Source organism: Astatotilapia calliptera, chromosome 2 (genome assembly GCF_900246225.1).
Source record: "Astatotilapia calliptera chromosome 2, fAstCal1.2, whole genome shotgun sequence".
Lineage (NCBI taxonomy): Eukaryota > Metazoa > Chordata > Actinopteri > Cichliformes > Cichlidae > Astatotilapia > Astatotilapia calliptera.
Window position 1 is genome coordinate 21,096,784 of NC_039303.1, and position 23,902 is coordinate 21,120,685.

General features: G+C 43.1%; 1 protein-coding gene across 3 annotated transcripts in view; it reads left to right on the forward strand.

The window, feature by feature from the left end:
- Window positions 1-775: 775 nt before the first annotated feature.
- The window catches only part of LOC113033416 (serine/threonine-protein phosphatase 2B catalytic subunit alpha isoform-like), a 33,380-nt gene continuing 10,253 nt past the window's right edge, over window positions 776-23,902 (forward strand). For 2 of the 3 annotated variants that reach the window (XM_026187185.1, XM_026187204.1), the window contains exons 1-5: window positions 776-1,311; window positions 14,207-14,407; window positions 17,607-17,731; window positions 19,505-19,616; window positions 22,752-22,897. In XM_026187185.1, the coding sequence (XP_026042970.1) occupies window positions 1,269-1,311; window positions 14,207-14,407; window positions 17,607-17,731; window positions 19,505-19,616; window positions 22,752-22,897 (627 nt within the window). In that variant the 5' untranslated portion in view covers window positions 776-1,268. Of the gene's footprint in view, window positions 1,312-1,769; window positions 1,993-14,206; window positions 14,408-17,606; window positions 17,732-19,504; window positions 19,617-22,751; window positions 22,898-23,902 lie in introns of those variants that run through there. The other variant, XM_026187194.1, reaches the window with a different exon arrangement.

Here is a 23,902-nt window from a genome sequence, read left to right on the forward strand (position 1 = left end):
CCTTGTAAAATAAATCATTTGTATCGAAATTCAATTTGTTCAACTTCTTTTTCATCTTTATGTGGAGAAAAAAAATTGAATGCATAAAATATGCTTGATGGTCTTCATTTAGCTTCATAAGTATTTGGACACTAACTTCACGCTGATCGTTTAATTTAAAATCCACTGTGGTATCAAAAAAGTCTTACTGTCCAAAGAATTATGGACCTGACTGTCGGATTTAGGTCTTTCACCACTGTGGGAAACAGTGATGTGTTTTTACACTCCTTTACAGTGCCACTTTTTTATATAAAGTCATGCTTGTTGTTTTCTATCCCACATTTCAATGTTTTTGATGCACATAGAATTTGAAAATTATACATTTCAGTGCTGCATTCATAAACTTTAATCCTTATCAATCATCCTTATCACTTTGGTTGAGATCCATTTGAATGAGTTACTTTCAGTTATAAGTTAACATGTATGAACTGGATTGTCCTCCCATTCTGGCACACAGGTCAATAATCATAAATAATTACATGATATTTAGCCTTATTAAAACGCGATGCTAGAAGCTCACGCCAAACAGAGAACGCTATTACACGCACGCAAGCACGCACAAAATGCCCACTCCACAGTATTTGCTGTTCAGGGGGGAAAGCCCTGTAATCAGTCTCTCCACAGGATGGCAGTATGAGTCTGAGTGTGTACCCGCGCGTGTGTCTGCGTGTGTGTGTATGCGCTCCTGCGTGTGCGTGAATCTGCGTGGGAGTTCCTTCTTTCGCCATTCCGGGGTGTTGCCAGCTGCACGGCACCGCTTGCAGAGGCGTCCTGGAGAGGTAGAGCCTGCGCGTCTCTCCTCTCTCCAAGGCGTCTCTTCGGCCTCTTAACCTCCAGAGTCTACCCCCACCACCCCACCCCCCGACTCCACCAGCAGCAGCACCACCACCACCACCACTGCTATACCAGCACCCCCTCACACACACCAACCCCCCTCCCGCCCCCTCTCAGAAAACAAATTCGGGATCCAAGCATGCCACAACAGCAGCTAGGTATCCGCCTATCCTCCCCCAAAGTCACCGCAGGCGCAGCAGCAGGCTTCCCCCGTCCTAGAGAGCACGGAGACTCCACCGAGTGATGCCACTACTGCAGCAAGAAAAGCACCCAGCAACCGCGCATACTGTCGACGCCTGCCGGAGGACCCGACACCACAATCTCGGCCCTTGACAGAAGAGAGAGCCCCCCCTTTCCCCAAACCCCTTCGGCTCTGTTCCCGTCCCGACTCCAGGATGTCCGACTGCAACGCAAGTCCCACCGACCGGGTGATCAAATGTAGGCATGTCAAACCCTGCACGGCCAGTGAGAGCTCCTCTGTGCCAATAATCTGCTGTAACTCATCGTTATTTTTTAGTTTGTTTTGTTTGTTTGTTTTTTTTTAATTTAATTTTATTCTGTTTGCATCCCTGCCGTTGCACCACTGTCTCTTATTCGCACGTGTTTTGCTCATCATTTATTATGACTATCATTATGGTTCTTTTTCCATAGCACCTAATTATTACAATAAAAACAGCATATTTTGGCTGGCGTGTCAGCATGCATGTGCCTCTGAACCATTCAGGGGAGGGAGGTGGTGATGGAGGTGGGGGGGGGGGGGGGGGGTAAAGGGGGGGGGGGTATCCAGCACGGTACGCCATAATCAGGGTCTTCCCTCGTTATTCTATTAGAATTCACCCCCTCACCGTGGCATTACCCCCTTTCTAACTGAGGGGGGTGGAGAGGGGGGGGGGGGGTGTCTCTTCCTCTATGTATAGCCAAAGCGTTTGCGCGACACCCCTGTGCTGCATGAGCTCCATACGCGTTCCACTCCTAGCGGTGGCTTCGCGTTACTGAATAATACCCCACAGAGGCACAGCCGGGAGAGTGATAAGAGGTAAAAGCAGGGAGGGAGATGAGCATCTTGTTCCAATGAAACATCAAGCGGTGTGACGATGACAGCGAAAGGCAGACATAAAGGTAAATAAATGTCGAGCGTACGACCCGCGATAGCCACCGTTCCGTGCTTCTGCTGTGGATGTGGGCATAGTGTCACGGGATGATGTTGCATGTATGCAACGGTGTAAGAAGAACGTGGGGGGTGAGGGGGGGTAGGATGCTGCTTGAAGGGGGCTCGCCATTCGGAAGGGGCTTTTTTCTTTTTCTTTTTTAGCTTTCTGTCATCGATGCTTGTGTGCTGCATATCTGACTGCACGTGATGCCTTCTCTGTGTTAGATGTGCCGAACTGTCCGTCCATATGTTGGCCTACATTATCTTCTATTTGTTTGTAAATCAAATCCGAGTCAAAATCAGATTATTGATTGGAACAGCAGGTAGGCGGACAACTTTGCCAGGCCGAGTGCGCACCGTCATCCCCCCTGTGAGTTTGGCGTAACGGCCGCTGATGTGTGTGCTTGTAACGTCTTGTAACGTTTAACCACCGGTGACCATGACATGGCTCGACCAGCTGTTGTAAACCCACATTTTTATTAGTAGTATCGTTATTATCATTTTCAAACACGGCCCTGAGTGTCAGTGGGTGATTCTGCTAATCCCGTGCGTATCTTATTTCCACGTCTCCGTTAAGGTCTCCCTGGCTTCCCCCCACCTCCCTTCCACCCACCCATCCTCCTCTTGTTTCTCTTGAGTGTCAAATGAGAGACAAAATGGAGTTTATGGATGCCGAGCCGCGTATCCGACCCCCATCGCCCGATGAGTATGATGCACAACGCTCTAATGGTGTTGTTGCATCATTAGATTGTGGAATATTTGATGTGTTTTGAGTCTCTCCTTTTCCCCTTTTTTTGTTTGCTTTATGCGCGGGCGGCTATATGAGGAGGAGGGGGAGGCGAGGAGGGTCTCTTGCTTGGGTTGTGATCCGTGTGAGCTTGCACAGATTGTCGTGCTTATCGGGTCACAACGAGGCTGGGCATGGCAGCGATGCTTCCACGCACGCAGCCTGTCACATGCGACGATGCCCTCTCTGTCTCTCCCACTGGCTCCCCTTAATAAACTCGCAAGGTCTCTCTGCCGGAAGAAGAGGAGCTGACAGCTGGATGCGTCGCTCGGGCATGCCCCGGTATTCCGTGGTGCGTCGTGCTCAGAAGGGGTGGGGGGGGGGGGGGGGGGGTGAGAGCTCTTGCAGATTTTTGCACGTAGGAATTTAGGGCTGCGTGTGCATATGTCTGTGCTGCACCTCTGTGGAAAAACTACATGGATGCAGCTGTGCAGGGAAACCTGGATCCTCTCTGACTGCCGCATCCATCCATTAATCCCATCAGCCCTCACCCTCAAGTTACCAGCTCCCCTCCACATGTGCAGAAGCCACATATCATTTTATATTCGCAGCTCTGCTTTGCATGTGTGTTGTAATGCAGTTAGGTCAACTGAGCTCTTTTGCCAGCAGCGGAATTATCTACATCTTCGTGCATCATCCATCTCACAGACCAACACACACTCATATGCATCTTCTGTCATAAACACACCGATCCATCAGCAAGGTGAGAATGCTGTAGAGTCAACAAAGCCACAGCAAGGATGGGAGCGTCGTCAAAGAGTGGGCATTTCTGGCAGATGGACTGTGCCCGGTAGTTCCCCACATTATAGATTTTTAGCAATGTTCAGCAGAGAGCATTGCACAGACATGGAACCAAAGGACGGAGGCATAAAGAGAGGAATGGACAAAGAGGCAGAGAGTGTGGGGGCGAGGTGAGGAAGAGAGGGAATGAGAAAATGTGACAAGGCCACGGAGGAGGTGAAGTAGCTGGGGTGAGAGAGAAGGAGGCACAGAGGGACACACAGAGAGAGAAAGGAAGGAGTAGTATTTCACACTGTTGAGTAGCAGAGCATCATCCTAATGGACTTTGCACACTCTTTGATTACTTAACCAACCCAATGCCCTCTCTGTGCATTTGTATGTATGCGTGGGTGTGTCTGTCACAAAAGGCTTATATTTGAATTGCATGTAATGCACACTATTTGAAGACAACACATGTTGAGAGTTTTGCAGAAACCCCTCTGTATGTACAGTAGAGCCATGTTGATGCTATTATAGTTTCAGCAGCATAATTTAGAAACTGTTGTCTCCTCTAGTGGTCACTGGTGACACAGGACAGTCTTATACCCACGAGTCAGTAGCTAGCAATCTTAAATATTCAAAATTTGAACTTTCATCTGTAAGTAGACCACTGACTTAATGCTATCATCAAATACTGCACTGAAATCATAGCTGCTGGGTGACGGTACGGACAGTGAGCTCATTCTTTGTGATGCTGGCTGTATTCTGGGGGGAGTTGTGAGGCTACAGAATGAATTAGAGACCCTTTAAGATGCCTCAAATGTAAAAAAAAAAAAACACAAAACAAAAAACCTTTGCACAATAGGTTGGTACAATAGCTCAATAAAAATCGACAAGCTGGGCACCATTAAAGCACACAAGTGGTGCTAAAAAGCTTTCATGGGCACCAAGAGCAGATATATGTATAAAATGTGTAACAGTGTGTATTTTACCAAAGAAAGGGTTTAAAAAAGTGTAGCATGCTGCTAGGCTAACGCTTGGTTTAACAACACAAGAACAAAAAATAATGTACCTTTATGTGTAATGCTAAGTGCAGTGCTTCTGTTTTATTGATGCTTTTTTTATGGCAGAATTAATATAATTAGCCTGATGACTCCTATTTATTATTGGTCAGCTAGTTTCAGGGCTCTGGTGTTGAGCGTGCTGGCTCACTTTCAGGGCTGACTGTGACACTTGTAGCTTAGAGCGCACCTGTTGAGAAAAATAGCCATTGGTGTTGTGGTTTGAACTGGAATCAGCAGCTAATGCTGTGAGAAAAAACAACATTAGTACCAAGTACCATGCAAACTTAAATGACCCTCATGTTTTCCCCCATTTCATCCAAACACCCCAAATATCTAGTCGTTGTGTGCTGAAAACAGCCCATCAGAACACAAATTAAAACACAAATACCCCTGAATGTGACTCTGCTGGGCTTTCGGTATCCTGCAGTCTGACAGCCCTTACTCATGGTGGATATTTTGGCTTGTCAAACACAGGGTGTGACTAATAAGATTAATCATGGCTATGTTTCATTTAAATGTCCCAGTGTCAGTGTCCTGGTAGCGTGCACTCTGCTGGCTCAGCTAAGTGAAACGGGGCCATCATTATTACAGATAGTTACAACTTTTCTCCTGAAGACAAGTTGAGGTGAATGATGTGAAAAGGTCTGCACCACTAGAGTAGTGACAGAAGAGAAAAATCAACACTTTCCTGTCACCGACCGTCCCAAGCGTACGCAATAACACTGCAAACTCAGTGGATGATACTGTTGTTGTGTCATTACATCTTTTTTAGCTCAGTTGTTACAGTTGTTACTTCCGCTCTGGGTCATGATTTACTCAGGATACTGTGCTAATATGCTAGGATGCATGCTGGCAGATCATACAGGGCAGGCCTTATTATTATTATCATTTTGCTGTCTAATATCTGGTCATATTTAAGGTAAAGAAAATATCATGTGCTGAACTGCATCCTCGCACTGGTTCAAAGTGCAAAGGTCAAATATGCCTGTTATAGCTCATGACCTTTTGAACAAATCGCTACATTTTTGAAGAGTACTCGCCAAAGCTGAGTGATCCAATATGCTCACATGCATATATGCATTCATACATGCATAAACCACACACAAACACACTCAAACTCACTTGCACACACACCACATCACCTCTAGCAAGGTTTGGGGCAAAGTTGGCATATTTCCTTTTGGTGTAACATACAATCCCATTCCTCTATGTGAAATGTGCGTGTGTGTCTGTGTGTGTGTGTCGGATTGTGGCATCACTGTTGTGAGCCAGGGGTCCTACCTTGACAGGTCTGTGTTTGCCCTGTGGGGAGGGTGGCAGGGCAAAGGCTATTTATAGAGGAGGTACTCCAGAGAGAGAGAGGGAGAGAGGGATTGTCTAATGAGGACAGGCTGTTAGGGGATGGGCCGTTGTTTCAGTGTGTGTGTGTGTGTGTGTGTGTGTGTGTGTGTGTGTGTGTGTGTGTGTGTGTGTGTGTGTGTGTGTGTACACAGATGGTCCATCATGTGTGAACTGTGCATTAATTGAACAACTTCAAACGTATCTTTAGCTGTCCCCCCCCACCACCTCCACCACCTTCAAAGACCCACGAATCCATGTTTCCTGATCTGGGTCAAAGATGGTAGAAACACACACGCACGCACGCACACACATGTGAACAGATGCATCTCTCTCATACACCCCAATTTTTTCACTCCCTCTCTCTCTTTGCTGCTCTCATTCTTTAACCCCCCCCCCCCGGTTTCTTACACCTTCATTTATTCATGTACAGACAGTAGACAGTAGGATTGAAACGATCCTGGGAGCTGTGTGTGTGTGTGTGCGATCACTTTAGATGAGGTCCTGGAGAGGGCAACACATCTAACATACAAACACGTACATATACAGGCGTGCAATCAGCTGTGTTTGATGTCACTGGATGAGCATCAGACGGTTACAGTCTGGGGAGGCTCAGCATTGCACAGTAATGAGTTCATTCATAGCCTGCACGTAACACGTATGCTGCTCTAATTATTGTGGATACAGCATTTTCACCTTGTCTTCGTATTAACTGGCTGCTTCCAAAAACAATTTGCTTCTCGCCTCGGTGATCTGACGCCCGGCCGATTAGGAGGCACGAGTTTGTTTTGTTTTATACCTCTTTAGTCATATTTTACAACATTTGGAGGAAAGACACAAACGAGGACAGATGGATCATGGGTGCCTTCTACCGTCATTTCTGCAATCTGTCTGTTCTCGCTTGCTGTCACTTCCTGCATCCTGCACCAGCCTGTCTGATCATGAATGGTGTCCCTGTGTTATTAAAACTGATGAAATAGTTCCCCGTAATTGACTTTAGCCATTAGGGACGATGCACACAAAACAATAGGATTCCGATCAGATTCTGCTCCAGTTAGGCTATTAGGCCAGCCCAAACAAATCTAGGAGATTTGGTTGACAGCTATGTCATAGATTTTTCTCTCAGGCTCCCCCTCAGTGCTCTGCAATGGGGAGATTTTTGGCTGAGCTGGCAGCTCTGGCGCCTAATAAATTCCACACCGGGGAGTTCAGCTGTGGAGAGTGGGCCAGAAGACGAAAACAGTACAAAGTGCATGAGGAAAAAAAGACGGAAAAGCTTTCACCTATTTGCTCATCTCGCGCCGTTCGGTCCGTCTCACCTCACACGCACGCTATGCATCACGCGAAGTGGACAGTTTTGGATGAATAACTTTTTCTTTTTTCACTCCACTCCAGAAAGTGGAGTTCACTGTATTTGTCATCTGTACTCAGACAGGGGACAGCTCAGACTGTACTTTCTGGAAGGAAAGTTCCCTCCCAAGGTTGAAACACTTGGCAGCATCACAAAGTGTTAAAATGCCTTAGAGCAGCATTTGGGAGAAATACTGCCAGCCGCCACTTCACTGAGGAAGTGTGGCCGCTGTGGTCTGAGCTCATGCGGACGTTAGAGACACACCATCTTTACTATGCCGATATCTGTGTGTGAGACGCTATTTTACTCAGTATTTCGTTGATGTATTCCTAATGACAACACACATTACATTAATATTAATGTGCCGGTTGTACCCAGCTGCCTGATATTTAACAGCAGGGCTTTTCCAAAGATGTTCGGAAGCCAAACTATTTAGACCTTCACACTGCTGAGAACTGAGAAAAATAGGAAATCATTAAAAGCATCCTACTTCATAGTTTGTTAGAGTGTGCCAGATTAGAGGCGCCAGGGGTAGCACATTTCTGTAATCAACATTTGTCTGTAGTCGTCTTAAATTCTGATATTAATCAAGCAGTTATCTTACTTGTGTTACATAATTTACTCAAGTCTTCCAGAAAAACGCGGGATATAAAAACAGTCATCTGACCTCAGGTGTCCTCCTTATAAGTATAAAGGCTTGCGCTGATGTTTGGGCATACATGGGCTTCATGTCATACTGCCACGATGCATTTATGTGCCAGTGCATGACAGGTGATGTTACCGTGAAAGGTTCATGATTAACTGATTAAGTACAGTTTTTTTGACACTGCACAGTATCCATTAGCAATTGACTAGGACGTCCTCAGTTTTAGTATTAAAGTTAAGACATATGCTTCGATTCTACATCCTGAAATGATTGATTTAGCCTAGCTTATTGTTTATCCCAGTCAATGTGATGCCATCAGAGTGCTTTGTAAGAGCTACTCTTATTGATAACGCTTTCCTTCTTTCTGTATATTACAGTATTCATCCATCCTATTTTATGTAAACAGCTTTAGCATTGTGCAAAGATTTTAGTCACTTTAGATGTGCAGACTCTTAAAGCCTCTCAGCCACACAGGCCTACAGACCAGTTGGGAAGCCCCTGGCAACCTGTGGTCACGAGGAAAAAACGTGTGTTCCCTGATCGGTTAGTGATTGTTGCTGACTGCTGCTAGGTGAACTCAGTTGTAAAGAGGGTGTTGCACCAAAAACCTCCTTGTTGTTGCTTTGTTTGCTAGCAGGTTGGCACGGTTTAGTTAGCTTATTATGATCTCCATTAACTACAGCAGTGCTGCAGCTATTCTTCCTGGGGTTCATCCAAGCAACACACTCTGACAGTGCATTACAAGAACTTACACAGAGTCTGTGTCTGCATGGAAAACACAGACTTGTCTGCAAACACTCACCATTTATTTTCTGAGTTGTAGTGAAACTGGAAAAAGGTGAATGGCAACCTATTTGCGTTGCACTAGTCAAAGTTGGTGAGTAGTCAGCAAGTATTTGCTTACTAGTCGGCGTCTTTCGTGCAAACTATGGGTGACAGCAGCAGTCTACTAGAGCCCAAGGCAATCACATGGAGGTTTCTGGTGCTCCACCATGTACTTCTTTGTAATCAATTTCATTTACCACTAACAACTCGCTAACCAGTTGCAGAATACACACTTCCCTAGTGACTAGTGGTTACCAGTCTCTAGGCTTGCATGAATGGAGATTTAACAATTGGTTTCATCGTGACTGCCCGCAACCTCCAGCAACCATTCACAAGTGATTGGGGAATACGACCAGTGGCTGCCAGATGGCTCTTTGCCATTGTTTCTCTGGCTGAGGCCTTCATCTTCACACCAAACAGTCTCACAACAGTTCAAGAAATAGTCATGAAGTGCAGTTATTTGTACTCTTGGAGACAAATTTTCTCTCTTTTGTGTACAAGCACAGAAGCAGTTCCTGCGACACATGGTGGGGAGGTTAGTGAACTACTAAATTTTATCTGTTGATTTGTCTCTATGGAAACACAGTAAAGCGCTTTTAAATTTATAGAGCAGTTGGAGGGTTGGTGGAAGCAAGTCACGTGCCACTCACACAAGAGACTGCGTTTCCAGTCCCATATGGAACTGATGACTTTCAAACTTTTATCCTCAAGTTGTGTTTAAATTCGCTGGCTGCCATTGCTTTCAGTTACTGTTTAGGTTGGCACCAGGGTCAGAAAAAGGATCATGTTTGGGGTAAAATATAAAGATTTTCAATTTTTTTTTAACTTCAAGAAATGCAATAGCAACAAAGGTGAGCTGACTGTAAATCAAAGTAAGCACAGTTTCTTTCCATTTACACGTTTGACTATTTAAAGTTTTGCCATGACATCGGAACCATAACACACAGTCAGAGCTGAAGGCATGAATTCTTTTATTTTAAATTGGTATTTGTGTTCGTCCATTGTACCTGAGGTAGTTTAAAGCTAATTTGCGTCTGCATTCCCTTGGCAGGTTACAAAAATGTTGCATAATAATAACTTGGTATGAAAGACCAAGTAAAACCATGAGGTGAGCATTTTAACAATAAATGCTAACACAAGCATTGTTGACTAAATTTAGCCAAAATTAATTTAAGAGTTTCCTGGGCTTTGTGGCTGAGGTGCTTGTCTTCAGAAAAAAGACGGTAAATCGCTGCTCCTCGTGGTCTCTGGTGAGAGTAGATAGGCCAGTTGCAATACACCACTTGAAATTATTCTGCGTATTGAACCTTCAGCACAAGATGTGACACAGAAATTTGTGGTCTTTTCTTGTCATCGCCATCAAATGACACATAATGAGCCTTTGTTAGGAACAAAAACATAATTTTCTCACACAGACTTGGAAAAATAATTTCCACCCCCGAAGTCCCTCCGGCAGGTAGCACAGTCAGCGTCATGTATGTGAGGGTCAAGCAGGGTTACAGAACATTCAGTTTAGCCGTTAATATTTAATTCGATGTCCTTTGGGATGAAATGGTTAATAATGAAAAGCTCAGCTGACAATGGACTAACTTGGAATTTAACTCAACCCTGAACTCCACTGGGCTTCAACATTTTTTGTTTTGCTTCCTGTATATTAAGAGTTCAAACTTTGAGTACCTAAAAAAATAATGCTCAAAATCTACTATGGGCTTTATATAAAAGATGGATGTAGATATTTTTGAGCCCAGAGTTTAGCACTATGGCCCCTTAGAGTGGCCAAGCTGTAACCAATTCCTCTCTGAAGTCAAACATTTTAAAATGGGACTGTTACTTTTTGTGTAAAATCTGTAGATTATGTACTACTAACAACATGAACATTATTCATCTTTGCATCCCAGCATATATTTTACCGTTGAATAACCCTCGGGTGGCGGTCCTTTTTCAACGTCTACTCATGGTTGAAAGTTAGTTCCATACCGAAAGTGGGAATGGCGCTGGTTCCAGGAGCTTCTTGAACATTGCCTGGATGCCAAGAGGCAGCAAGTGTTGAAGAATATTTGTTTTACCATCTCTTTATTGTTCAAAATGCACAAAATGTTCTCCGTAGAAAGGATGAAGAAAAAAAAAAGACACCTGTACAGTGACCTCAGGCTTTCAGGCCATTTCTTGTCCTGCTGAGCTATACATCTTCATCCTTGAATAGTAAAATCTCTGAGTCTGATGCTGACATCAGAGATAGGGAGGTGAAGTCACCCACAATTTTGATCTAAATGGCCAGAATTTGCTTAAAAGTACTGTTTACATTTTTTAAAAAGGCACTGGTAATAGTAGTGTGAGCACATGCAGAAGATGTGTGGCTTTCTGTTTACCATTTACATACCATATTAGACGTCACTGACAAATGCATTTAATTGCCCTAAATGCATTAACCTGATTGTTATTCAGCCTTTGTAAAAGATCATGTGACTCGACCTCTATTCTCCTGGAAACAGCGTCATCGTTTGCACTTCAATGTTTGCCCAGTTTTTTGTCTTGTAGCGTGGGAGATGATGTCAGGGTTTCATCCGTGTTTGGTGGGATGTGACAACAACTAGTGTTAGCATTTAGCATGAAGCACCTCAGAGCTACTAGCATAGCATAAAATTCTAATGAAATAAAAGGGAAAAATGGTAGATGGACTGTTTCGTATGTACCGTTTTTCTACTCGACTTGACAGCTCAAATCACACTTTTTTCTATGTTTACTTTCTGTCAAACATTCAGACTCCCACAAATACATCGGCAGCAACTTGGGGTTAGTATCTTGCTCAAGGATACACTGGCATGCTCCCTCCCAACCTGTTCTCACTTGATCCACTTTCTTTGTTCAATAAGATCCAGTATAGACTCGTATAAGACGTATGCAAATGCATGAGCCAGACCTATAGGATGATCTGATGGTCGGACTCCTGCAATGGTGTAATATACTGTATATTATGAGTGTACAGTAAGTCTTAAATGCATTTCCTCTGCCTTAATGTTCTCCTCCAGGCTTGCAAATTCATATGCATACTGCAGAAAGCTTTCCATTGTTACAAGCAGAAAATTGCTCTGAGACAGAAAAGCTGTACGGGCATGTTTCTCAGATTTGTATCAGAATCACTTTATTAAATCCAAACAAGGTCTCTTCGTAATTTACATCTGTCTGTCTTTAACCTCTGCACGTGCGCTCAGAGCTATAAGATTGGACTCAAATCTCCTAGCATTCCTCTTGAACTGTACACTCATCAAACGGTTTGCCATTGCCTGTGCCGAACCTCTTCTCGCCTCTATTCCCCAACTACCAAGTATAGTTTTCCCAAGTATAGTTCCTTTCCCAAGCTGTGTGTCTCTGCTGCTCTCTTCACTCTCTCCTACCTGCCCTACTTTCACACTGCTCTCACAATTTACGAGTTTCACACTCCGTCCCTCTCACTTCTACCCTCCTCTCCCTCCTCAGGCTCTCTCGCTGTTACACACATGCACACTTGAGGCCTCAGTTTTACCTTCAACCAGAAATATACATCCACAAATTGAGTTCATGTGTGTGCTTGAGTTTTAAAAGAGTACCGCAGCCCTTCTAACACTGTGCTGGCAGCTTTTTGTAATGACATGTTCCAGCCCGAGTACATTTTGTAGCACAGCTCAGAACAGTGCGGTGCTATATGCCGGTACAGGACGGTACACTGAAGGAGGAGGTTTATCCACATACTGCCTGAGCCCTGTTGTTTCCTTTTATAAATAAATATAATGTCACACAAATACCAGCATGCATGAGTAATTCCTTTTTGGGCTTATGTTCTCTGACAGCCTGGGGTGCACAAGGCTTTTAAAATATTAATCGCTCCTAACTTGTAATGCAAAAATGGTTTTAACATGTAAGAACCGCTGTTCTCAATCGATGGAAAGCAGACCCTTCAGCTTGGCAGCCTGAAGTGTCCTGGGATGTCTCAGCATGCTCTCCTGTGTTGTGTTCAATCATAAGGTGTGTAAAAGTGTCATGGGGATGCAGTAGCAGTTATCTAGCAGCAGCCTGAGGTGACTTTAGATATTCTGGAACATCTAAATATGAATCAGGTAGATCTTTGTGTGTGCCGGGAGGGTTAACGTATTCAGGGTGTGTTGAGTTTTCGGCGGAACAAAAATCTCAACGTCACCTCTTTCTCCATGTTGATTAACAGCCACAAATGCAGGCTTTGTCAGCAACTGTTCGTGCGTTAACAGACATATTTTGACTAAAGTCACATTGTAATATATTTTATTGCAACGGCTCATTTAGCATTGGCTAAATGATGACGATGTCTCAGCAATGACTACATTAAACCCTGCTGACTGGCTCCGTGTTTTTGCTGAGCTGCTTATACTGTGAAGAAAGAATGAAAACGCGCGGTCACATTAAAATGTAACGACAGACATCAGCGTGGAACCTCGCGGAGGAGACTGTGGCCTGTTAGAGCAGAAAGAAGAGAGCGAAGGAGCAAGAGGGAGAGGCGAGCGAAAACAGAAAAAAACAGAGAAGGGACAAGAGGAGAGAGTGCAAAACAGAGACAAAGTGACAGTGTGTGTGTGTGTGTGTGTGTGTGTGTGTGTGTGTGTGTGTGTGTGTGTGTGTGTGTGTGTGTGTGTGCGTGCGCATTCAGAGCCAGGCCTAGTTTTTAGCGTGTGATCTAGGCCATTATCTGTGTTAGCACTGGTGGGGCTCAAACAGGCTCTGTGGATCCTTCATAACAATACCTTTTATGAGCTTGTGTGTGTGTGTGTGAGTGTGTGTGCACTGCCACTTATACACACTTGTGCAGTCGTGCATGTTAATGCCAGTGTGACATACATGATGTACAGATGCTCCTGCACCTCTGCCGGGTGCAGGAGCGTGCCACATAGTTTCTGCCTGTTTGCTAACAACAGGGCGTGTGTGCGCTTTTGTCAAGTGTGTCTTCATATATGTGTGCGTGTGTGTGTGTGTGCGCACGCCTTCTCACGTGCAGCTGTGTACTCTTGCTGTGTCACCCTCATCGTCAGTCAACCCCCCTCTCCATTGGCACCCTGGGGGCCTTCATTATGTAAGAAAGACATCGCTGCAGAACAGAGGCAGCAGCCCTGATAACTGTGGCAGCCCCTACTTCAGTACAACCCGCTTAGGCCTCCATAACACACACACACACACACACACACACACACAACGCACACATGTACATACGCGCACACTGCAAGCCTGCAGCAGAGGTATGATCAGGATAATGGTGAGGATTGGGGCTTCTGACAACTGTGGGCAAGCTTGTTGAAGTGTACAGGAAATATCAATAAATCATTTTCTGCATTGTAATACACAATCTCCTCTTTCCGGCTTCTTTCTCCCTCTCCCTGCATAATTTAACTCCCTTCCTTCCATCTCATCCCCCGCACTTTCTCCATCATCTCCACATTTCCATCTCCAGCGGTCCCCTTCCCCCTGGCCCATCGGCTGACCATGAAGGAGGTGTTTGACGCGGAGGGCCGGCCGCGAGTGGACCTGCTCAAAGCTCACCTCACAAAGGAAGGCCGTCTCGAGGAAGCCGTGGCCCTGCGCATCATCGATGAGGGTGCCGCCATCCTGCGCCAGGAGCGCACTATGTTGGATATTGAGGCGCCAGTCACGGGTAAGGAAGGGATTCAACGCACCAATTAGGAGATGGTAGAAAACAGTTGGAAAGCTAACGCGCTTTCTTGCAAGAGTTAGCCGCGCAAAGCGGTTTCCCCGCACAGGGAAGCTGATCAGGTCTCCAACTTTATATGAGACTTCGTGAGTATTGCAAAGTCTCTCTAGAAGAAAGTGTCTGCACTGGGCAGCCATGTTGAAAGACCTATGGAAAAGAAATCATTGCATTTTTTAAACAGCTCTTTCCCCCTGAAAGTTATACTCATTGCTGTTGCAGGAGTCCCAGGGTTATCTTATAATGTCTCTTGACAGCACTAAACGTGTTCCTTATATTTTGCTTTTTAAATTTATTTTACTGGAGTAGACCCCAACTGCCACTCCCACATCTTAACTTTTATTTATATGTTGGGAAAACTGCATTCAACTAAGATAAAGTCCATCACATGATTGATGAAGAACCTGTAAATTTCAGACCACCAATCAAGTTAGTTACATCTCCCACACTGTCTTCCATGATATACTCTTTGGCCTATATTTATTTTGTTGGGCTCTGATCTTTCGTGTTACTCTGTAAAATAACCTGAAATGCACTGTTACATAATTACCAGTTAACAATATAAACCTTAAGCTACAGTCCCACACGCCTACACAAATCCCCAACCTATTGAGGAAACACATATGATCTTTTTTTTCTGTTTGTGCATTAACATAAAGCTTAAACACAAAGCAAAGATGAAAACCAGCACAAAGAGAATTTAAAGCGATTCCGAATCCTGATCGCTCATCCCAGCTTGTTACCTGCTGAAGTTCAGGCTCTGGGTCAGCATACACTCAGCTTTATCATAACTCTGGGTTCTTGGATAGTTTTGTGTTAGCATGCTATCTCTAGAAAGAGCAGTATATGTAGACTGGCACACGAACATGTGACATTACTGCATTACTGAAAATTAAATGTAGCTCGAATTGAAAGGTGTAGCGTCTTTATACCATGGCTATGGTAGGTAACCCTACTCACTGTGGCCTCCAGACTATCATAAGCCAAAAAAGGTGTTCTTTACTATCGTTCACCTGTTTTAAATTGCAAAATGTCTACGTTTTATTTATTAAAAGCATCTGCAAGTCACCCATTGAGCAAAGCGACATCAAAATTAAAAAAAAGGCTACTTGTTTGTTAAAATGCAGGCATGAGTGACAAGCAGAATAGATCAGACATTTCACAGTGAGGAGACAGATAGCAGCAGTCTCACGGAGAGGCAGAGAAATAGAGCTGTGGAGCAAAAAGGCATAAAGATCAGTAATTATGTATTAATCAGAATCCATTCATTGATTCATTAATCTGCCATATGTATCTGCCACCCTTTTAATATGAACTGTTGTTCGGTCGCACTTCACTGAGAGACCCAATTGGCGCAACAGCTCGCTCTGGCTTGGGTAATAGCTGCATGTATTCCCCTCCCAGGGAAATGGTAAGAACTGAGTAGGATGCGGAGGAGAAGCCGGGGATCGAAATCGAGGGAGAGCAAAATAGAAAGAAAGTTTCTGAGACAATGACAGAGATGACAGACAAGCGGCCAGGCAGACGCAGACACTGGCAACCTATTGACTCTGCCTGGCTCGTGTACCTATGTGTCTGTGCTTCTGCGTGCTGCATTTATGCAAATGCGAGCGGTGTGATAATTCTGTGTGGGCTTGTTGTGCCCACGCAGTGTGGGAACATCGCTCAGCTTTCACAGGTACAGATCCCCAGGGACAAGGACAGATAGATGGGCAGATGGAGAGACAGTCAATCATAAGCAGCTTAGTGCAGAGGTTCTCTAACCTGTTTGTTCCCAACGAGCAACATATTGATCCCGCTTTCCTGGTTCCACTTCACCAGAGTCTGACTCAGAAACACACAAAAATTTCCTGAGAGTGTGCCGTGATTGGAAATGACTGTTACATTTCAGATACAAACTACAGCAAAATAGACTCACGTAGAAAGAGCTTTCACCAAAAATGCAATATAAAGGGGATACAAAGAATACTTCAGCACTTTGATGCCATCTCAAAGTATGAGCTCTAAGACAGACAGACAGCTGGATGGCTAAAATCTGAACTGACAGGCTTTTAGGATGTCACACGAAGGCTTCTGGGAGAATACCGAGACAGCTCAGAGGAGGCAGGCAGGTACGGCTCAATTTCACTCATGACATTTCTCATTCCCAATTCCCAGTTCAAATTAAAGCAAATGCTTATAAGTAGTCACAAAAACAGACATTAACATGGCAAGCAGATGGAGAGACAGGCAGACGAAGGCGGTCAGACAGATGCAAAATGGCCATCGTAAAATGGCTGCAGAGGGGAACTATGACATCAACTAAAAGTGAAAGGAGAGACCAGACAGATGGCGAGGGAGGCGGATGGTAAGATGTATGCTGGCAGATCGTACGGGCAGACAGACCTGAAGTCGTTCAAAATGTGAAGTCTTCAGCATGTGCAGCCTGATTTACTCCTGGAAGCAACTTGTAACAATTCAAAAGAGAAAGCTCACAAAAGCTTGCATACAATAAGATGATGCAAAGGTCAATCAAGAAAGCCAGATACAAACAAATCGGATTTACCCTGAACGGGATTGCACGTCGTCATGAATACATAAAATCCAGCATCGGGTGCGAAATTATAAGCTAATCCTCGCTATCTTGGTTAGTAAGGTGTGTTTAACTGATGTAAAAAAAACTGAACACAGAATTCTCAAGTCTGTTAATACAAAAAACTCACAGTAACATATTCTAGATTTGCTAGCCTATGATCCACTGGTGGGTGTATCCCACCTCCCCCTTATCGTAGCCCACTCCCCATGACCTGGAGTTGGATATGCAGTTAAGAAAATAGATCAAAAACTGGACAGATGCCCCAAAAAGCACAAAACTTCCAGCTCTGATTTCTGGTCTTTTTCAGGTAGTTTTTAAACAGACCTTGAAATGATCGAGTAGAATCTTTAAGGAGCTTTTAAAACACATTTTTGCTGTTTTTTCTATCCAAACAGATGAGTGGTGTTTCTAGATCAGCAGCCAGGACAGATATACCTCTGCAGATGCAAATCAGGCCATATGGAGCCACTGAAGCAAAGACGGTCCCATATTTTTGAGCTGAATTTGTTATGTGGGAGCTGAAAACTGCGGTGTTTATAATCCTGACACTGTTGTGTGCTGTTTCCACAGTGTGCGGAGATATCCACGGCCAGTTCTTCGACCTGATGAAGTTATTTGAAGTGGGAGGCTCTCCTGCGAACACGCGCTACCTCTTCCTAGGGGACTATGTGGACAGGGGGTACTTCAGTATTGAGGTGAGGAAGGATTGGGCACACTGTGTATAAGTCTTATTTATAGTGCTGTGCATTCAGTTGGGAAAAAAACAACTATCCTTGTTGCTATGTATGCCAGATTAGTGTATGTGGTGTACATTGTATTGAAGTCTATTATGCACATTCCAGGGGCAAGGTGTATTTTGGTATTCAGTATTGCAGATGTACAAAAAGTACTTGTGATTAGCAGTGACACGATGCACTATATGTGTCTGACAAATGCACATATAAAGATGCAATTTAGAATTCGTGACCAGGGGGTCCTTGTTACTGAGATCAACTTTCATTCACTATGTGTTTCTACAGGACAGGCAACAATTTAAGGACAGCAAACGCTAACCAGAGTGTAGTTTGCTTCTTACTGTAAATATGCATGAAAGTTGGATGGAAACAGCACGGTATTCCAAGAGCTGTTTGAATATTTGATTCTTCAAAATGGATGAGGGCATCATAAAGAAATGTGTGATTACGTTATCCAGCAGAAATGTGGTACAGATGAGCAGACTGACTTGAATCCACAATATACAAGCGCGTGAATGTCTCAGCCTGTCAAGTCACCGTGGCATATGGGATATGTCGCTGACACGGAGTGAGTTTGGAGCAGAGGGAGCGATATTTAGGCCACCTTCCTAACACATCTGAAGGGCACATAAGGAGGAGACTAAATGTAGAACAGAGATGATGGTGTGTAAAGGTGAGAGAACATCCTCTGAGCCATTTGTAGGGTTTCCTAAGTGATAAGAGTAAAAAAGCCAACGTGATAAATAAACACACATCCTGCTGTACTCTAATGACCAAACTGTTCAGCCCCAAAATTTGAGCTTAACTTTGATTCTAGGCAATATGACATAGTTTCAGATTAATGCTGCACATACAAGACAGTTTTACAGTTTTTCCTACTGATGAAGACCACCCTAATGGCCATTCATAGCACAACAATGTAATTAAGTAATAGACCAAAAACTTAAATGACAGTAAAGTTCCTGTTTTTCACCGTATGCTCTAGAAATGAGAAGTTTTACTTTACAATTTAAGCCTGAAGAGTCCAGCCTGTTCTCACTCCCAATGCGTAATATACCGACGATTTGTCATGTCCCGAGGCATTCCATGGGAACGCGGAAGGTGACCTTCCACGTTCCTATGTTGCGCGCCAGATTGTGGATGAAATCGAATAGAATTACACTCCCGCGGTAACACATGTTTCAGCTGTGTATTCCAGCCCTGACCCTAATCATAACCTTATTCTTAACGTTAACCACCACCTTAATCGTGAAGTGTTTTCCAAAACGATTTATGCAAAATTTATGTGCAGATTTAAAACCAAACGGCTCTCATGTTTCCTAATTTTTCCGAACTCGTAATATAGGGACGTGTTGGGTGGTCAAAAGCGTAATATACCAACGATTTGTCACCTAGCGTAAAATGTTACGCTTTGGGAGTGAGAACGTGTTGGAAGAGTCATACAGACAGATTTCTTTCATTTACTATAGCAGCATTTAGAAAAACTATTGGAATCGTACTTCTTCTTATATCATGAGATTATTCTGAGATTAAATGTGTACTTAAACTTCTGTACATTGATTAAAAAGGGGAGTTTGCCTGGTCTGGCCCACTTCATATCAAAGTGGGCTGTTTATGGCCTGCGATGTAAAATTAATTTGACATCTGCACTCTTTGAAAATCGAAATGCTGTTGCAGTTGTGTACCTGCTGAACTCAATTTCTCATGTTTTCTCTTCTTTTGGTGAATATTTAGTGTGTGTTGTACCTGTGGTCACTGAAAATCCTCTACCCAAAGACGCTCTTTCTTCTCCGGGGGAACCATGAATGTAGACATCTGACAGAATATTTCACCTTCAAACAAGAATGTGAGTTGGCTTTTCGTTACACGGCCCATTTTTCTTTTATTTTGGGATTGGTTCTTCCGCTCCTTTCACCCTCCGATGTTAAGCAGTGCTTATTTAGTTTTGATTATTAGTGGTTTGAACAGATCTTGTAAATCTCAGCTGACTGGAGAACATATTTTCAGTTTGGTTACAAACTTGGCGAAAAAATTAGCATGCTAACTGGTTCAGGATCATACATTTACAACTTACACTGCTCAGTTTACAGCTAAGAGTTTATTTGTGCTTGAATAACACCTAAACATGGTTTTTAAAAAAGAGGAAAAATCAGTAATTAGTCAGTATTTCCTATAGCAGGTATCATGTTTTGTTTTATTTTCAAAGCCAGGCGTTATTAGCTAAAGGTAGCTAGCTAGCTTAGTTAGCAGGGTGCAGCTAAAGATAGCACAGAGATATATACCTGCTAATTATGTAACATATTAATATAATACAACAATACCACTTTCTGAACTCATCTCAGAGTTGATGGAAAGAATACTAATAAAAATAACACAAAACATGCCACGACTTTTTTTTCTGTCAAACTAGCTAATATAAAGAAAACCAACACCTTTTCAATTACACAATTTAGCTGAACACCTATAGCAGGTAGTTAATGGCTGTCTTCCTACATAATTAGCTTTAGGGAGCAGTTTTTTTGCAGCAGGCTGTAAATGTTTTTAACATGTGTATCTGCAGTTTTGCACGTTCAGGTTGTCTTAAGTTTGCAACCCTAAATGTAGCTTCCAGGATTGCTATTGTAGGTGAAAAGCTGATTAGCCCTTACACGTTATACACGACTGCTGAGAGAATGACACCATGTAACACGCGTGCAAATCGTGTTGAGCTGTGCTGTGCTTTAGGTGGCGAAGCTCTGATTGGATCCGCTTTATTCCATTACCTGATAGTTTCACCTATGGAGTTAAATATTTTCTGCTGGATCTCTTCTCATCCTCCCCCTCACCATCCTTACTTTTCTGCCACTGGCATGTTGTGTCCGCCCTCTCTTTCTCTCCCTCCATCCTTTTGCTCTCTCCCCCAGTGTCTCCCTCTGTCTCTCTGACTCCTCCGTCAGCGAGCTTCAGCCTCCTGTCCGAGAGTGGGTGATTAGCAGCAAATTAATTTGGCCCTTAATGATTGGCTCAGGGACTTACTCCTCTGTGTCTGATTGGCCAAGGGACGAGGAAGCTAATTTCCCTTGGTGCTCATGGCGAATAGTGGTCGCCCTCAATTACCATCTGCTATGTGTGTGTGTGTGTGTGTGTGTGCAGCACGAGAGCATGTACTGTGACTGCATGCGTGTGCAAGTGTCTTCATAAATGTTTGAGAGTGTGGAAGGAGCTGGTGGACTGGCAATAATGAGCCCTTGCTCTACACAAGGCAGATGGAGAGGTTGACAAACATACTCCTCGCTGTCACACACACACACACACACACACACACACACACACACACACACACACACACACAGAGGCTGGCTACTGTACGCTTGTACTCCACAAGACTGGCTTTGATTTGTGTACGTGTCGTTTCATGTCCTTACACTCTACCTTCTCTCTTCCCCAGTCATCTCCTCTCGTTCCTTCTTATAACCTCTCCTCCTTCTCCTGTCTCCTCCCATCAGTCTTTCTCCTTCTCTCTTTAGCGTTCTTCTTTTCTCGCCTCCCTCCTCCTCTGCTGTCTAAAAACCATCCTCTTCTTCTTCTTCTTCTTCTTCTTTTCCAATCTCCTTTCAGCTATTTTTAATCCCGCGGTTTTGATTTTATGTCAGATGCATTGTTACGCCCATGTGTGAAATGTACTTTAAAAGATGCCGTGTCTTGGATGTTGTTATTGATATTGCTGCCAATTCAAAGGAGTTTTTAATACACACAGACACAAATACAAAAAAGAAGAAAAAAAGTGACATGTCTATGCTGCTTTGTGTTTATATTTGGGTCATTATTTAAAATGCTGTAATAGTGAGATTTGTGTTTTATTTTATTTTTTTTGTCTGGTATCTCTGAAGTGGCATTTCTAAAACAAAATCCAACATCATCAGAGAGGAGAAAAACAGGTCATATGGGAGTGCTGGAGAAGAGCTGGCCCCATAAATTATTAACGCGTTGTGTGAAAATCCCACACGTTAGTGCCCTTGCACCCAAGTGAACCAAATGACGTGGTAACACTTTACGGGAAGGGTATTATCGTGAATTCATTCGTGATTTCATGCACGAAAAAGCGTCACTAATATGTGAAAAAAAAACCCATGACTCATCAGGAAAGTGCATGAATTAACAGTATCTCATGCATGCCTTAATGCATGAACAATGCATTAATTAATACAACACCTAAGGTATTTCAGTCATCTTGATTCATGAGTTATTAACCGTGTGCACCGACAGACTTAAAAAGAAAACACTGAGCAGAGGCAGTGAGTGTGTGTTCACTGTCTCTGCTCAAATGTTCTAATCGTGGTTGACTAAGCAAAACGTCTTTATGACTTCGTCATGTTTGAGGGGCCTAAGGTAAAGTGGCGAGCTGGGTATTGCTTTATTAACATTGATGAATAACAAATGAAAGTTGAAGGAGATTTGTGAGCGGGAGACAAAGATAAAAGATGGTTAAAGCCACTTTTATGTCACCCATTGGTTTGTACACACTTTTTTGAAGGTTAACATTAGGTGGTGAAGACGTGGTGAAGACGTCATGGTTAAATAATTATTCTTGAAAATAATCAGAATTGGTCAGAATAGACATTCACTACCATTACTGCTTTTTTTGGTTATTAATTTATTGTTCTTTCTTTAAGGCACGCACACTGCAGTGTCATTCTTGGTCTGTTACACACAAACACAATTAAAGCTATTTACTGCACAAAGTAATGTATGATTTTATATATATGTACCATTACCACAGCGTGTTAGCAATCGTGTTTTTAGACTGATTCTGTCTGAAGCCTTCAGATTACTAACTTCTGTCCATGTAAAGGCTTGTTTGTTCTGCGTGCATCAGTCTCCCAGTGACAGGGACCGACTGTGCATTTGTAGCAATGGTGGCTATTCAAAGCATGTCAAAACACACTCAGGCGCTTCCTTTGTTTCAAGTCTTGAAATGTCTGTCTACTCCCCCAACCTGCAGGTAAGATCAAGTACTCAGAGCAGGTGTATGACTCCTGCATGGAGGCGTTTGATTGCCTGCCTCTGGCAGCCCTGATGAACCAGCAGTTCCTATGTGTGCATGGGGGGCTTTCACCAGAGATTCACACGCTGGACGACATCAAGAAGGTAAAATCAAAGACACACGAGCAGTTTTGAGTTATCACTGCTGTGATAACAAAACAATGATAACTTTTTTGACAAAAAGTGGTGTTTAATGACATTTTTTGTAGCTATGGGGTGAATGTTTTGTCTGTATACAGTAATATTTTTCACCTTATTTTACAGAATTTTCTATTTGTATTTATTTCTAAGTATTTGATAAGCAATGCTGACCATTGTGTAAATAAGGCATCAATCAGCTCTTAAAAAATAATGGTTAACTGTCTTTGAGAAGTACTAAAAAAAAAAAATTGCTGAAATGTAATGAAGAACTGAATCTGAATTCATTTTAAACCTTTTCCTGTTTAATCATTATGTAGTAATGCATAAAATGTATATAAAGTGATAAAACAGCCTTTTAAAAAACATTTGTAATAACTAAATTACAGAGCTGAAACCTACCAATCAGATTGAGAAAGTCTGGTTTGACAGTGTAGAAGTTGTCATATAGAAAAGCTTAAAGAAGCCAAAGCTAACTTCACGTATTGTTTACTAAAGGCCTACACAGAGCAAACAAAACAATGAAAAATAGAAAAAATATCCGTTTTGGTCATACCCTTTGTTATTCTGCATAACTAAATGAATTAGTTGTTGAATCAAATCACAGTGGAGAGAAGAATCTAGACCTTGTAAACCTAGCTTAGCAGTAGCTACAGCTTTGCCTTCAATTCAGGTGACAGGGTGTAGCTAAGTCAGGTGTTTAATGAATACATTATTTGTTCTTTTCTTTTCCTACTTACACAAAACAGTGATGCGTTATATTTGTTGTAACTAGGAAGTATAAATAATGATAGTAAGGAGATTTGGCCTAGAAAGCCATAGAAACACATTTATTTTGTAGACAATGCATTTAACCCTTGCATCTGCATTCCCAAAGACATGGTGTCACTTTATATTCAGCATCCTGGTATATATGTAAGTTCTGTTATAGAGAGTAATCAGCCTGCAAATGTACAAAAAGAAGAAAGATCA